The 17,541-nt window shown below is 41.5% G+C and overlaps 1 protein-coding gene and 1 long non-coding RNA gene across 5 annotated transcripts in view; one reads left to right on the top strand and one right to left on the bottom strand.

Moving 5' to 3' along the window:
- Positions 1-44: 44 nt before the first annotated feature.
- Positions 45-3,207, top strand: LOC112259394. 2 transcript variants are annotated; one of them, XR_006084117.1, is made up of 5 exons: positions 45-275; positions 885-948; positions 1,460-1,569; positions 1,955-2,248; positions 2,572-3,207. It is a non-coding gene; the product is annotated as an uncharacterized LOC112259394 (long non-coding RNA). The 2 variants fall into 2 exon arrangements; XR_002954841.2 differs by lacking the exon at positions 45-275 and having other exon boundaries at positions 788-948.
- Positions 3,208-4,891: 1,684 nt separating this feature from the next.
- The window catches only part of LOC112258328 (rabankyrin-5-like), a 39,491-nt gene continuing 26,841 nt past the window's right edge, over positions 4,892-17,541 (bottom strand). The window contains exons 23-25 of one of the 3 annotated variants that reach the window (XM_042327108.1): positions 11,390-11,536; positions 7,593-7,683; positions 4,892-7,006 (exon numbers count right to left, since the gene is read on the bottom strand). In XM_042327108.1, the coding sequence (XP_042183042.1) occupies positions 6,874-7,006; positions 7,593-7,683; positions 11,390-11,536 (371 nt within the window). In that variant the 3' untranslated portion in view covers positions 4,892-6,873. Of the gene's footprint in view, positions 7,007-7,592; positions 7,684-11,389; positions 11,537-11,700; positions 11,751-17,541 lie in introns of those variants that run through there. The other 2 variants (XR_006084116.1, XM_042327109.1) reach the window with 2 other exon arrangements.

The following is a 17,541-nucleotide window of genomic DNA, read 5'->3' as shown; positions in this document are numbered from 1 at the left end:
GTTCAGTACGTGCCCTACTAGATCGCTCGCTACGTCATCAGAAACTTTGGACCCAATGGGCGGAGGTGTACGTTCTAGGCCCGGATCATGAAATAGCGTAGATGCATATAGAAAACAATATTTGATGTAGGCCTATTCTTATATAAAACTATACATGATATAGCTGGAGTACAAAACTCTCAGATTCACGATTATACCGTGCATTGCTGAACGTGCGGACACCAAGCCAAACCAGGGAGCTATATAAACTATGTGGTTTGTAACTCTGCACTGATGTGAGCATGCGCTGTGGATTAAACGCATACCCGGAAATAAAAATACAGAAACGGCGATTATTTTTTAAACATGTTTAATTAATTGACAAAATGTAACGGCACATGACAAGGAATAGCTGAGCTGCGAAGGCTTCGACATAATGCTAGGGTTTAACATTTCATTTATTTGTGTATTAGTGGCAATACTAATACCACAGATGAGAACATCTTTACTATTACTACATCAGGACTGTGCCCACATCACTGACGATGCACCACCTGTGCAGCGCATAACCAAAGAGGAGTTACCTCTGTACAGCGGAGAGAACAGCAAGGGCCTTTACCTGTCCATCCTATAATGTTGACATATTTTGCACAACTCATCTCATATGTATATATTATATTCTACTGTATTTTAGTCTATGCCGCTCCGACATTCCTCTTCCAAATATGTATATATTCTTAACTCCATTCCTTTACTTTAAATGTGTGTGTATTGTTGTGAAATTGTTAGATCTTACTTGTTAGATATTACTGCACTGTTGGAGCTAGAAACACAAGCATTTCGCTACACCCGCAATAACATCTGCAAAACGTGTATGTGACCAATACAATTTGTTCCTAGGACAGGTGTTCGTTGTAGAAAAAGGGATGAAGCACTATGGACCTAGCGGTGGTTATAACTTCTTTACAGGTGATTTTCTCTACCTAGCTAGCTAACTTAGTTGACAGCTTTGGCTAGCCAAAAGGGACTCCATTTGAAAGTTGCATCATCTTATCCTTTAAGGCTTTAGAAGTGTTCTTCAACACTGATTGTTGAACATTCAAGGCAACTGGGACGCATCCGTGGCAGGCATTGTTGTCACCTTAGCTTGCAACATAACTTCTTGCGTGATAGGAACCCTGAGCACCACCAGCAATCAGTCTACACCACTGAGCACACACCCGTTGTTACTATGACAACTGACTGCTTTCTGAACACATGCAAATCCAAATTGTCACTTGTCTCTTGCTGTTTTGGACAGTCAGTATACCAAAACGGATTTTTTTTAATGATTGGAGCTTTAAGGCCTGCAGTGAGAACAAGCATTAAATGTACATGAAAACATGTACAAGATTATATAGAAAATACACTTCAAAAGATACACAGATTTTGGCAGACTTGTGAATTCATTTTATGCTCCATCTCTGGCCTTTGTCACTAGGGACTTTACAGATACCAGTCTGACTGATGACGTGTCCAGTCTGACCTCTGCTCAGGTGGTGTCCCTGTAAGACTGGCTGACCTTCTATCACAAGGACTACAAGCCTATGGGTGGGTATCAATGCCTGTAGGCCATCGTATCTCATACGAGGGTCCCATGCATGGTCCATTTGACCAAGGAACTTTTGTCATTGATACTAGCACAGTTGACATTATTGCACTCAATACTAGCCTGGGTACCAGTCTGTTAATGCAGTCTTTCCAACTCCTTATGGAATTGTGATGCATTTGCAAGCAGTGAAGTGCAATGATACTTATTGAACAGACTGGTACCCAGGCTAGTTCATTACATACATGAACATAAGGTTCAAAGGCCCTCGCAGACAACCCGAGAACCGAGTTTGGAAAACCCTGTGTTAACCCAAAAGGACAAAAATATACAGAGAATCCTTTGAAAGTTGTGAGATTCAAGTCCTCCCTCTGTGATATGCTGCAGGCAGACTGGTGGGGGCAGTTTTACAGTGATGGTGGAGAGCCCACAGAGGCCTTGCTGCAGGTGGAGGCAGCCCTGGAGGAGGGGCAGACACTCAAGGACCAAGCCCAGGCTGAGAAGTAACACCTCCCAGCCAGCAACTCAGAGTGGAGTGCTGCCAGGAGAGGACGGGTCTGGTGCTCCACCAAGAGGAACTGACATCATGGTGCACAGAGAAACTTCGTGCATGTTTGACATTGCAGTCGGAAGTTCAGGAGACTACCGACTGATTGATCTACAAATCACCCGGAATCATAAGTAACTACTCTTTTATTATTTTTAGATCAGTCAGTAACAATCAACAATATACCATGGATTTGATGTTCTCGACCACAGCCATTGTATTTACTAGCCTAAGGTTGATGGTGGCAATGTGTGTGGGCCCTAACATGCTGAAGGATATCATACACTAGGGGGCGCTAACTCAGGCCTAAATAACATTAATTGTTAACTACTATCAACTAGTATGGATAGAAGCATTCACAGCCATCATAGAGATCAGTCTATGCTCTGGAAGCATTACTAGGGAAGTGTATTTTTAAGCATGTAGCTCTGATTGGACTGTTCTTTTCTCTCCTCAGTGGTGGAGTGCAGGCCGGCATACCTAGGCCGGCATACCAAGGGTACTGTTCTCTCCTGGCTCGGGCAGCTCTCACTGTGTATGTGTCCAGAACTCCTCCACAGTGAAAAACCCTAACATCCAGGATTATGAGGGCTGCCCCCCGCTCACGCTGAGTCATGTCCTATCAGAGAGTAGAGGGTGAGGTTAGACAAAAGGGGGCTCTGTGAAGGCTGGGCCACCTCACACACGGACTATCTACAAGGGCCTATATACTGTTATCTAAAACTTCCCAAGAGTTCTGAATTAGAATGACTGGGTATCTGATTGTCAGTTTGAAGATAACCTCTGTTGAATGGTTTCTGTTCTTTATGCATGTACATTTTAGTTTAATTAATATGCAATATGTCAACTAATTGCAAGTGCAAATGGCCAAATACTGTACACTCAATAATTAGGAATAGAAGGGAAATGTTTTATACTACATGGAACCAAAATATAAATGCCACATGTAAAGTGTTGGGCCCATGTTTCATGAGCTGAAATAAAATATCACAGAAATGTTCTTTGCGCAAATAGTGTATTTCTCTCATTTTGTGCAAAAATGTGTATTTAATCCCTGTTAGTGAGCATTTCTCCTTTGCCAAGATAATCCATCCACCTGACAGGTGTGGCATATCAAGAAGCTGATTAAACAGCATGATAATTACACAGGTGCAACTTGTGCTGGGGATAATAAAAGGCCATTAATGTGCAGTTTTGTCATGACACAATGCCACAGACGTCTCACATTTTGAGGGATCATGCAATTGGTGTGCTGACTGCAGGAATTGAATGTTAATTTCTCTAGCATAAGCCTCCAAAGTCATTTTAGAGAATTTGGCAGTACGTCCAACCAGCCTCACAACCGCAGACCACGTGTATGGCATCTTGTTGGCGAGCGGTTTACAGATGTCAACGATGTGAACAGAGTGCCACATGTTGGCGTGGGGTTATGTTATGGGCAGGCATTAGCAAAAGACAATGAGCACAAATGCATTTTGTTGATAGCAATTTGAATGCACATAGATACCGTGACGAGGTCCCGAGGACCATTGTCACGCCATTCATCTGCCGCCATCACCTCATATTTCAGCATGATAAAGCACGGCCCCTTGTCGCAAGGATCTGTACATAATTCCTGGAAGCTGAAAATGTCAAAGTTCTTCCATGCCCTGCATACTCACCAAACATGTCATCCATTGAGCATGTTTGGGATGCTCTGGATAAACAGCGTGTTCCAGTTCCCGCCAATATACTTCGCAGATACATTGAAGAGTGGGACAACATTCCACAGGCCACAATCAACAGCCTGATCAACTCTATGCAATGGGGATGTGTCGCGCTGTATGAGGCAAATGGTGGTCACACCAGATACTGACTGGATTTCTAAGCCATGCCCCTCTTTTCAATTCAGATAATAAAAATGCATTGGTCACATATACATGGACAGCATATGTTAATGCTTGTGTAGTGATATGCTTGTATTTTTTTGGGGGGGGGGGTCTGAACAACAGATGCATATCTATATTCCCATTCATGTGAAATCCATAGATTACAGCCTAATTAATTGATTTCAATTGACTGATGTCCTTATGTGAACTGTAACTCAGTAAAATATTTGAAATTGTCATGCGTTTATATTTTTCTTCAATTGACCACACACAAAAAGAAACATGTTTTATAAAACACGTTTGTACTTCCATCTAACTGGTAATTGTCAGAAGACATTCATTTGTGTTTAAGACAAAGGACAGGAGCGAACATGTGCCATGAAGTTGTTTTTGTCGCACTGCTTTGCTTTATCTTGGCCAGGTCGCAGTTGTAAATGAGAACTTGTTCTCAACTGGCCTACCTGGATAAATAAAGGTGAAATAAAAAATATATATTTAAAAAATGAAACAGACTTGCCAAACGTGGGTCTGTTGTAGACCCACTTCCTCTCTAACCTGTCAAAAATAAAAGTCCCCCAAAATGTATTCCTTTATTGTCCACATGGCACATGTATAGGACTTTTATCTTGACATGACGTAAGCAGAATGGAAGTTGGTCAACAAGAAACACGATTGGAAAGTCCTTTTGATAATACGATCCTTTAGATATTTTCTCAAATTAACCCAATCATCCTGCCCACTGGAATAGTAAGTTGAAATGGAATTGTATTTAACTTAACTCCCGCTTACTGTTTTTGTGCAACCCAATACAATTGAGAGAAATGCTAGTGTATGCTAAATACACTCACGTTGCTAAAAGCAGCTAGTCTTGGACATGTTTGTATTTAAAGTACAGAGCCAAAAACAAGATCCCGTTCTTATTTGATTACCTTTATGTAAAGTCGTCCTCCCTTTCGCAAGGTAGAAACAGGCTAGATATCTGAGCATACTGAAACAATGTGCATAAAAGATTAACAGAGGCAAATATTTCAGTTGTCACAATTACAAAAAAAGCTAACTGCATTAAGTACAAAACAGTTGTGGTCAAAAATATTATACATTTATCTGTACAATTTAACAGACACTGACAGTCCAGTGGCCACCACCAACTCATTCTCACATTCTCTCCCCTTATGATCAGAAATGTCATGTAAATCTTGATAAAGTGCACCTGTTAGGTTTTGAAATCAAGAATCAGAAAAAATAATAATAAATGCCTGGGTTTCTTGACAGTGATTTATAAACCTAGCTCTGGACTTGAAGAAGGCATCAACATTTTCATTGAAATTGCTTTTTAGTCAAGGACTTCACTTAATCTGGTCCGGGGAAACCAGACTGGTAGGTCAAGACAACACCTGAATTGAGGCTATAACAAATCCCCAACAAGAGGACCGTACTATAGGCCCGGATTAAATGGAATGTACATGTCAGTGATCTGGGTGGCAAACATAATTCATGAGGACTATGATATGATAAAAAAAGTATACGCTACAAATTCAATGACATGCATAGACAGGCATTTTATCAAACGTGTAATTTCATAGCGATGATTACTTTGCATTTGGGACTAACAAAACCTTAAATGGTATAGGTTTCTCACCCTCCCCAGTTCTCATGGAAAATACATTGATTACACTTAGTAGCTGAGTGTCTTGTCCCATTTACCGATTAAGTGGTGGTATATAAATGCTTATGAGGTTGTTTTATGCAGTTACATTGAAATCATGTGAATACAATTTTTTTTTTTTTTTTTACAAGCAGAGAGCTCACTTCTTTAACCAGTGACAGAGTTCAAATTGAGTGTTTCATTAATATTTTAATCATTGAATCAAAAATGTAATGTTGAAGCATTTGATTAAAAAATATCTATTATTTTGTGTAGTCCCAACAACAAAAAACATGATCTGCTTCATAGTAAATCAACTCTATTCCCTTAAAATCCAACACACCGGCCTCTAGTTCTTATTAGAACCAGCCACACAGCCAACAGTAAAAAGTCGAGGGCAAAACAAAGTGATCATCTTAAATTGACAGAAGTAGAACGGAGATGAACACCTGAAAACACTACAACAGAGGGGGTAAACCCAGCCCTGCATCACAATAATTTGTTATTTCTACCAGTGGGCACCGGTGAAATTTTTATAGCAATCCTTTCTTTAAAATCCATGAAGGGAAGTCGGGAGAAATGACAGATTGTGATGCAGGGCAGGTCTTGGATAGCAGCAGGTGTTTTGCTTTCTGTCTCAGCAGCACAGTGCAGTGATTGATTCATTTGATGAGTGGGCCAGTGAGTGGCTGCTACTGGAGAAATACTGTCTGTTCGTTTTTCAGCTCCCAACAGAGACAAGGGTCTAACCGCTCCTGCAATCTGACACCATTACATGTTCATCACTGATTCTCACGATTTGTTCAAACACTTGATAAATTCTATCTTGGGTCAAAACCATGATCAGTCCTTAGTAAGACAATCTGAAGAACATCTCCCCTCCCCCCAACTAGCCCAGTCCTGGAGTCACTGAGCCAGCAAGCAAGCGTTTAATTTAATCCAATTTCACATCATGATGACTTCGATCAAAAATGTTTAATAAATTCTACTTCATAAGTCCTGCTAGAACTTTAACATATTTGTATAGACTGGAATGACTAGTACAGAGGTTGTGGTCCGTCCGATACTCTGTCCAATAACCTTCCAGGAAGTTAGACCTGGCTGCTACTGCCGTGCCGCCACTTTGCCTGGTGTTGCCCAGCCCACAGTGCCAGGGTGGTGAGCCAGGCACGGCTGGCAACCCATAACGGGAAGATGAAGGGGGAGGGAGGTTCGGATGGATGGAGGGGCATGCTGTCCGGTGCTGTTAGGACACCCCACCCAGAGTCAGCACGTCGAAGCAGATGTCACAGACCCTCACAGGCTTGTTCAGGTCAAACTTAATGATGGGGATTTCCTTTATGGAACACCTGTGGCAGAGCAAGCGGCCGCAGTGACGGCTGGGTGGAGACAGGGAACGGAAGGAGATGAGTAAGAAGAGCAGAGTGGGGGAGACAGAGAGTTAGGTATTAAAGGTCAACAGGACAGACTTTCACTTCACTTAAAAAGGGGCAATCAGATGTTCTAATGATAAAAGCACCACCCGCCACTGTTTTGGCAAAATAAAATAAAAATGTAACCACTCAAATTCAGATATAATATTTGACAAAAACTATTTCAAACCTTGTGTGGGAATACTTTGGAAGAGATTAAATCATATGGAACTGATTTGCTGGTGTTTTTACAGTCTTATGTCCATAAAAAAATAAAAAATACAAATCACCTGCGAGTCGCCAGTTGGGGAACCCTGCTACATAGTATTTGTTTATATTTACAATGTAAAACATTGGAATAAAATAAGCTGATATTTTGGGTTCTGAAGTTCAACCAAGCTCACGGAGGCATTAATCGTGCTATATTACTCAAGGATCAATGGCGATACCATTAATTTATTTATAAGTTAATAAAAAATGTCGCAACTGCAGATTGCCCCTTTAAAAAGGACTGAAGCAGTCTTTATTAGGAAACAGTTTTTCCAGTTCTTACCAGTGATGTTTTCTTGTGGTGACTCCAAACTTGGCAGCACATTCATAACAGTTTGAGCCATCACACCACGGGGGCTCTTTGGACAACATATCTAAAACACACAAAAGGTAAGGTCACCTGCATAACCCTGGTTATCTGTTAATATGAGTGAGATGTATCATGTGGGGTTTGCTACTCTATTGGAAGTACCTATCAAACGCTTATCTGTCGTAAACAGACTGGTAGCGGCGAATGAGGAGACACCCTCACTTCCATAAAAGGAGCCACTTTCCCATTCTCTGGTTATCCTCAAGCATGCTTCTCTTTCTCACGCTCTTGCAAACAGGAGAATGCGGGATACAGCTCAGTCATTATCAAAGAACCAGGGTTACGCAAATAACCTTAAGTTCTCTTTCAAATACACGTGGGGATATGGCCTACTCCGGTTTGGCAAAGCATCCTCTCCAAAGCCAGGGTAGTCCCAACATCAGCACCCCTCAGGTCCCTAAACTATAGGAGTATGCACCGAGAAGGTGCAGGGACATTTCAAAAGTGAAGGAAGCCCAGTACATGCTGCACAAAAACAGTGCACAAGAGGTAAATTTGTCTGCAGGAGTGCGCTCTTCAAAGCCCCTCCGAAGGCCATCACCGTTGCCATTATAAATAAATATAAATGGTCCCCATGATCAGGCAGGATATAGTCGAAAAGAGAACGATTAGGTTTCCCCAGCGCCCTCTTTTGGGAAAACTGGAGCGGTGCATTCCAAAACTGGCTAGACTGACAGTCCGCGCCATAGCAGTCAGGGGCAAGAGGCCATAGGCACGGGGGAATAAGAGCCACAGTGGATGGCAAAAGAGATTGCCCTACTGCTCCATGTGTCGATGAGACCGGAGGGAGTGCTGACATGCTGACTTCTGCCATTGGCTAAAAACCTGAGAAGGTGCTGGGGGGAGAGCTTGAGGGAGGCGGGCACTCAGGGGAGGACACACATAGTGTGTCTACTTCACTCTCTCATATGAGCACAGTCATAAAAGTGAGCTTCTGTACAGATAGTGTTTTTCTTTCTTAATGCTCTGCATTCCCACTGCTGCGAAACTCAAGAGTGGAAGGAGTAGCAACCGTTAAACCCAAAGAGAAAGAGGGTAGGGCAGAAAGCCGTAGACCCAGCACACTAGCTTCCTCAGCCACAAGGGCTGCGCCCTAGGTTGGCCGACCCTTACCTTCCTTAGGAGGGTTAGAGGGCTGGATCCTTGATGCGGCTGTAGTGTAAAACTGCTTCCCAACAGGTTTGAACTGGTTCAGGGGCCTAGCCTGAGTTTTGGCAGACTGTTGTGTTGCAGAGGACCTCATTACCCCAAGGCCAGCTCTTTGTTCCCTGCCAGCAGGCTGCCACAGGGGCCCAGGTCTGCGGGGCAGCAGAAGTTGAAGACTTCGCCACCTTCTTGCGCATCTCACACTTGTGCCACATGGTGGCGACTTTTGTTGTTGGCTGTGACTGATATGTACTTCTGGAGGCTGTGCTATTAGGCACGGAGTGGAGACAGTGCTTGTTGGCGACTAACATAACTCACACAGCCTTGGTTTGAAAATAAAAAAGGTGCAGAGGGCACAACTGAACATTATGTGAACCATACCAGACAGCCAAGTGGTAAAGCCACCCTTGTCCCGTTAGCTAGCTGTTTCAAGCCATCTCGTGGACCGGATCACCACCTATCAGAGCCGGCTCATTAAGCACAACGCAATCAATGCTAGGCAAACTAAATACCAGAGCTAAGCTAGCAATATCCAGACTGGTTAGCTAGCTTGTTTTAGCAGTGAGGACTAGTAGACTGGCCAAGCACAAGCCAGTACTCAGTAAAATCTCACTCGCAGGACTTGTTCAAGAATTTCCCATTGCAGGGGCCATAACTCTGGGGGGAAAAGCATTGCATAACCAGGCTATGCGTGCTAGTCAACGCTTAGCCATGAGGCTTTCGGTGTTGCTAGCTAATGTTCACTCACCTAGCTGCTGAATGGCGGAGCTTGCCAGCATCACGTTAGCCAAAGACAACCGAGTGAATCGCGTTGTTGAGAGTCTCTTTTTACCATAGGACTGTAAGGTGTAGCTGGTCAGTTTAGCCAATGAAAGCGAGTGAACGTTAGGTGTACTAAAACGAGAGAAGAAAGCGTTTAGCATTGCTGCAAATTAGCCTTGAAAGGCGTGAGCTACTTCACTCGATGACTCGCGGCTAATGGCTAGCTGAAGTGAGCACTATGTATGAATGCTATAGCCGTGAGGCTAGTGTAGACGTTAGCTAGCTAGCAACCACTTCGTGAGGCTAAGCGTAATCTACAGCTAGTATAGTGCTATCCGAAAGTAACAGCATGGGTGCATTGTTCAAAATCGGGCTGAAAATCTCCACAACCATAATGCAGTGACACTAAACCAGTCAGTCGAGTCAACACAAAGGAGTGAACATAGGTTGTACTAAACGAGAGAAGGGAGCTAGCAATACTACCATCTGGGCAGGTAGGGAACTTGTTTCTGCTTTATCTAGCCATGCTAATGCAATGTATGTGTAGGTAGGAATGCTAGTGTGGTTAGCCTGCTTTCCAGCGAGCTAGCCACTGTAAGATATCTAGTTAGAAGCCTCGGGGCTAATGCTAGCTGGGGTGAGCATAGTAATGTGCATGCTAGCATCTACCTCGTGGCTAAAGAATGCTGTGTCTAGCATAGTGCTAGCCAAATGGAACCGCATGGGGGCAGTTCAGCTTAGGGTAGGTATTCTCCCACGACTGCAGTGTCGTGAGGTTAATCAGTCGCTCTAGTTAATACAAACAAATAAACGAGACCAGAGAAGGGAGCTAGCAATATTACTGTGTTGCAAGTAGTAATGGGGCGGCAGGGTAGCCTGGTGGTTAGAGTGTTGGACTAGTAACCGGAAGGTTGCAAGTTCAAACCCCCGAGCTGACAAGGTAAAAATCTGTCGTTCTGCCCCTGAACAGGCAGAACCCATTGTTCCTAGGCCGTCATTGAAAATAAGAATTTGTTAAATAAAAGTAAAAATAAATGCTGGTGAGCTAACTAGCAGCTACATTGTGGTGAAGGTATGCCGTGGCGAGCTCAGTGTTGGCTGAAGGAAACCGCGTTGGGGCAGAGTTGGCCTTCAGATTATGCTCCCGCGACCGACGGAGCCTTGAGGCAGAGACGGTCGCTCTAGTTAACGCAACGGGTAAACGTAGGTTAGAGCTAGCAATGCCACCATGTTGCAGGTAGGGTATTCTAGTGAGGTTAGCTTACCTCTCAGCGAGCTAGCCATGCAGCGTGGGCTAACTGAGTCTCAATAGCTAGCCGTGAGACAGAAGTAGAAAAGGAATTTCGACATGAAAAAAATCCTTAAGATTAGTACTCAACCAGTGATATCCTTCATGGTTCACTTGTAAGCAGATTAAGCAGGCAAACAGGTATCCAGCCGATATGAGGAGAGCTAGAGTAGTGAGGAAGAGAAGCAATAAAAACCAGGGTGGGAGAGTGGCTCTTTTTGATAGATATTCCCAAGAGGCAGTCCTAGCGATACATCGTATTTGAAAGCAAACACAATGAGAATTGCTCCCCTTCTTAAAAATACCTTAAAATTGTACCCACCGTGACGATCATGATTAATGCATGGATCAAATGATCACATAAACTCTTCTCTATGCTTAAATGATATATAACTACTGTAAACTACAGACTGTGTTCTTATGAACTGTACTCTATGCTGAACTACTGGACAACAAACCAATTGCAGCGAATAGCATATCTATTCAAGGAGTACACCAGGACCAAGCGTCTCACCTAGAAGGCGGAAGAGCAGCTGCTTGGTGGCTACTTGGTAGTTGAAGATGTTGATTCCCTGGTTGTTGTTGAGGCCCATACAAGCTCCAGACCTCACAATGGCACGACAGAGGTTAGCATTGCCCTTCATGTAGGCCAGCAACAGAACTGAGGAACAAAAATGTTTGATGTTATCCTTTAGAACAGGGGTGTCAAACATATGGCCAGCGGGGCAGATCCCGTGGGTGGTTTGAGCAAAACATTTATTTTCTGCCATTGAAATGACTTAAACCAAATTGAAATGGTGTATAAATGATAATGGATCTACCTACATTTACAGTCTTCATTCTGTCCAACTTGCTACGAGTCATCGAAACGAAAGCTAGACAGTCAGGGAGCATCAAATTCCAAAAGCGAAGGAAAGAGGACTATTTTTAGCTCATTTTGACCGTGAGGAAATAACACATTTTATGTTCGAAACCACTGTTCTAAAGAATAACATATTAACATCAGTAAGAACAAGAGAGAGGAGAGAGCACACCCCCATCCACATCAACAGGGCTGTAGTGAAGCGGATCGAGAGCTTCAAGTTCCTTGGCATCCACATCACTAAGGAGTTAACATGGTAGACACACACCCGCAGTCATTAAGAGGGCATGACAGCGCCTCTTTCCCCACAGGAGGCTGATAAGATTTGGCATGGGCCCTAAGATCCTCAAGAAGTTCTACAGCTGCACTGTCGAGAGAATCTTGCTTGGCTGCATCACCGCTTGGTATGGCAAATGCACCACCCTCGACGACAAAGCGCTACAGAGGGTGGTGCGGACAGCCTATTACATCACTGGGGCAGAGCTCCCTGCCATCCAGGACCTCCATATCAGGTGGTCCAAGTGTAAGATCAGAACAATTGCCAAAGACTCCAGACAACCAAGCCATAGACTGTTCACTTTGCTACCGTCCGGTAAACAGTACCGGAGCATCAGCTCTCGGACCAACAGGCTGCGAGACAGCTTCGATCCCCATAAGACTGTTAAATAGCCATAAGACTACTAAAAGTAGTTAAAGGTAGAATGTGCAGAAATCATTAAGCAATTTCTTTGTTGCTAAAATTCTAATAGTTCACCTAATTTCAATTTATGCGACAAAACAAGCAGTCGTGTAGAGAATCATTGTACCATCTAAACTGCTGTGAAATATATTTTCCATAACACAAAATATTATATTTTCTGTTGTTTGAAGCTGGTGTCCAAAACCAAAAGTAAATAATGCAAAAATGAAACAAGCACGGGAAGCATAGATATAGCGCACATTAAACAGATCTACTGCTTTTTAGACTTGCCTTCATAGAAAATGACAAATCAATAAATCACATTCCTATGAGAATTTGGTCGGGTCGCCCAAAAAGTTACATATTGCAGCTTTGATCAATGGTTACCCGGACTATCTGCACCGATCCTATCTTGCAGTGACTATGCACACTAACAATACTATATACAGTGCCTTCAGAAAGTATTCACACTCCTTGAGTCTTTCCACATTTTGTTGTGTTACAGCATGAATTTAAAACCGATTAAATTGTGTCACTGATCGACACACAATACCTCAATGTCAAAGTGGAATTTTGTTGGTAGACATATTTGGAATGTAAAGATACCTTAATATAAAATGAAAAGTAAAAGTGAGTCACCCAGTAAAATTCTACTTGAGTCGAAGTACATATAATTTACAAAAATCCTTTATAGTAAGCAAACCAGACTGCAAAATGTTCTTGTTTTTTACATTTACGGATAGCCAGTGGTACACTCAAACACACAGACATCATTTACAAACAAAGCATTTGTGTTTAGTGATTCCGCCAGATCAGAGGCAGTAGGGATGTTCTCTTGATAAACATGTGAATTGAACCATTTTCTGTCCTTCTAAGCATTCAAAATGTAATGAGTACTTTTGGGTGTCAGGGAAAATGTGTAAAGTGCATTACTTTCTTTAAGAATGTAGTGAAGTAAAAGTCAAAGTTGTCAAAAATAAATAGTAAAGTACAGATATACCAAAAAACAAATGAAGTAGTACTTTAAAGTATTTTTACTTAAGTACTTTACGCCACTGAATGCCTTTGGACAATAAGTATTCAACCCCTTTGTTATGGCAACCTAAATTACTTCAGGAGTAAATAAACTCTTAACAAATCACATAATAAAAGTTGCATGGACTCATTCTGTGTTCAATAATGATTTTTGAGCAACTACCTCATCTCTGTACCCCACACATACAACCATAGTGAATAGTAGTGAATTTAGAGCACATATTTAAGCACAAAGTCCAGGAAGGTTTCTCAATGCCTTGCAAGAACGACACTAATTGTGTGTGATTTTTTATTTTATTTATTTTAAATAAGCAGATGCTGAGCATGTTGAAGTTATTAATTAGGCTTTGGGTTGTGTATCAATACACCCAGTCACTACAATTATAAAAGGTGTCCTTCCTAACTTGCAGGAGAGGAACAAAACTGCTTAGGGATTTAACATAAGACCAATTGGTGATTTTAAAAACAGTTACGATAAGAAAACGCTGATACCAATTACTGAAGGACCAAAAAAATCCAATACCGATTAAATCGGCCAATTTTTTTTATATATACAGTGGGGCAAAAAAGTATTTAGTCAGCCACCAATTATGCAAGTTCTCCCACTTAAAAACACGAGAGGCTTGTAATTTTCATCATAGGTACACAGACACAATGAGGGAAAAAAAATCCAGAAAATCACATTGTAGGATTTTTAATGAATTTATTTGCAAATTATGGTGGAAAATAAGTATTTGATCAATAACAAAAGTTTCTCTCAATACTTTGTTATATACCCTTTGTTGGCAATGACAGAGGTCAAACATTTTCTGTAAGTCTTCACACACTGTTGCTGGTATTTTGGCCCATTCCTCTATGCAGATCTCCTCTAGAGCAGTGATGTTTTGGGGCTGTTGCCACTCCATGACCTTGAAATGCTTCTTACGAAGCCACTCCTTTGTTGCCAGGGCGGTGTGTTTCATCTTCAATACCCTTGCTGATGGAAGGAGGTTTTCACTCAAAATCTCACGATACATGGCCCCATTCATTCTTTCCTTTACACGGATCAGTCTTCCTGGTCCCTTTGCAGAAAAACAGCCCCAAAGCATGATGTTTCCACCTCCATGCTTCACTGTAGGTATGGTGTTCTTTGGATGCAACTCAGCATTCTTTGTCCTCCAAACACGACGAATTGAGTTTTTACCAAAAAGTTCTATTTTGGTTTCATCTGACCATATGACATTCTCCCAATCTTCTTCTGGATCATCCAAATGCTCTCTAGCAAACTTCAGACGGGCCTGGACATGTACTAGCTTAAGCAGGAGGACACGTCTGGCACTGCAGGATTCGAGTCCCTGGTGGCGTAGTGTGTTACTGATGGTAGGCTTTGTTACTTTGGTCCCAGCTCTCTGCAGATCATTCACTAGGTCCCCCCGTGTGGTTCTGGGAGTTTTGCTCAATTGTGATCATTTTGACCCCACGGGGTGAGATCTTGCGTGGAGCCCCAAATCGAGGGAGATTATCAGTGGTCTTGTATGTCTTCCATTTCCTAATAATTGCTCCCACAGTTTATTTCTTCAAACCAAGCTGCTTACCGATTGCAGATTCAGTCTTCCCAGCCTGGTGCAGGTCTACAATTTTGTTTCTGGTGTCCTTTGACAGCTCTTTGGTCTTGGCCGTAGTGGAGTTTGGAGTGTGACTGTTTGAGGTTGTGGACAGGTGTCTTTTATACTGATAACAAGTTCAAACAGGTGCCATTAATATAGGTAACGAGTGGAGGACAGAGGAGGCTCTTAAAGAACAAGTTACAGGTCTGTGAGAGCCAGAAATCTTGCTTGTTTGTAGGTGACCAAATACTTATTTCCCACTATAATTTGCAAATAAATTCATTAAAAATCCTACAATGTGATTTTCTGGATTTTTTTCTTCTAATTTTGTCTGTCATAGTTGAAGTGTACCTATGATGAAAATTACAGGCCTCTCATCTTTTTAAGTGGGAGAACTTGCACAATTGGTGGCTGACTAAATACTTTTTTGCCCTACTGTGTGTGTGTGTGTATATATATATTGGTAATAATGACAATTCCAACAATATTGAATGAACACTTATTTTAACTTAATATAATGCCTAAATAAAGTCAATTTAGTCCCAAATAAATAATGAAACATGTTCAATTTGGTTTAAATAATGCAAAAACACAGTGTTGGAGAAGAAAGTAAAAGTGCAATATGTGTAATTTAAGAAAGCTAACGTTTAAGTTCCATGCTCAGAACATGAGAACATTTGAAGGCTAGTGCTTCCTTTTAACATGAGTCTTCAATATTCCCAGGTAAGAAGTTTTAGGTTGTATTTATTATAGGAATTATCGGAATAGTTATCTCAGTATTGCCAGCCTAATCTTGGGAGTTGATAGGCTTGAAGTCATAAACAGCGCTGTTCTTCAAGCATTGCAAACGCAGGAAAGTGCTGTTTGAATGAATGCTTACGAGCCTGCTGCTGCCTACCACCGCTCGCTCAGACTGCTCTATCAAATATCAAATCATAGACTCAATGATAATATAATAAACACACAGAAATACAAGCCGTAGGTCATTAATATGGTCAAATCCTGAAACTATCATTTCGAAAACAAAACGTTAATTCTTTCAGTGAAATACGAAACTGATCCGTATCGAAGTCTAAATATTGCTGTTACATTGCACAACTTTCAATGTTATGTTATAATTATGTAAAATTCTGGCAAATTAATTAAGGTCTTTGTTAGGAAGAAATGGTCTTCACACAGTTCACAACAAGCTAGGAGGCCCAAACTGCTGCTTGCACTGAATGCAAGAGAAGTGACAATTTTCCTAGTTGATATTGCCTGCTAACATGAATTTCATTTAACTAAATATGCACGTTTAAGAAAATATACTTGTGTATTCACTTTTGGCAAAGTTGAAGAAGGCTGTGATTCAATGATAAATTAACAGGCACCACATTGATTATATGCAACGCAGGACAAGCTAGTTAAACTAGTAATATCATCAACCATGTGTAGTTAACTAGTGATTATGTTAAGATTGATAGTTTTTTTATAAGATAAGTTTAATGCTAGCTAGCAAGTTACCTTGGCTCCTTGCTACACTCGCGTAACAAACAGGTGGTCAACCCGCCACGCAGTCTCCTCGTGAATTGCAATGTAATCGGCCATAATTGGCATCCAAAAATGCTGATTACCAATTGTTATGAAAACTTGAAAATCGGCGAGGCCGATTAAATCGGTTGACCTCTAATACTAACCTAAATGACAGGGAAATTAAGGAAGCCTGTATAGAATACAAATATTAAAAAAACATGCATTCAGTTTGCAACAACGTACTTAAGGAATACTGCAAAAAAATGTGGCAAATATTTTTGGGGTCCTGAATATAAAGTGTTATGTTTGGGGACAAATCCAACAACACATCAAGGAGTACCACTTCATATTTTCAAGCATGGAGATGGCTGCATCATGTTATGGGTATGCTTGTCATTGGCAATGACTAGGGAGTTTTTTGGGGGGGTAAAAAGAAACAATACAGTCATAAGCACAGGAAAAATCATAGAGGAAAACCTGGTTCAGTTTGCTCTCCAACAGACATTGGGAGACAAATTCATCTTTCAGCAGGACAATAACCTATAACACAAGGCCAAATCTACACAAGTTGCTTTCCAAGATGACATTGAATGTTCCTGAGTGGCTTAGTTAGTTTGACTTAAATCAGCTTGAAAATCTATGGCAATAATTGAAAAATGGCTGTCTAGCAATGCTCAACAATCAAATTCTTTTTTTTCCTAATTTTTGTAATAATCACTGATATGGCTTTCAAATATGTCTATGTAAATGCCCTTTTTGTTAAATATTTCAACCGGAAACATGCATAATGCACATTCACTAATAATGATTAACTTCTTAATTTATAGACAAACACAGGTCTCAAACAATCTCTCAGCACAAGCCCACGTGCTAGTCAGTAGCCAGCTAATCTTTATAATTCAAGTTTAGCCAAATTGGATCCATTTGCTAGCTAACAAGGTAGAACAGTTGAATTGTTAGGAAAACACTTCTGTCCGTCTCCAACTGAATGT

Source organism: Oncorhynchus tshawytscha, linkage group LG09 (genome assembly GCF_018296145.1).
Source record: "Oncorhynchus tshawytscha isolate Ot180627B linkage group LG09, Otsh_v2.0, whole genome shotgun sequence".
NCBI lineage: Eukaryota > Metazoa > Chordata > Actinopteri > Salmoniformes > Salmonidae > Oncorhynchus > Oncorhynchus tshawytscha.
This window is presented reverse-complemented; position numbering and strand designations above follow the sequence as displayed.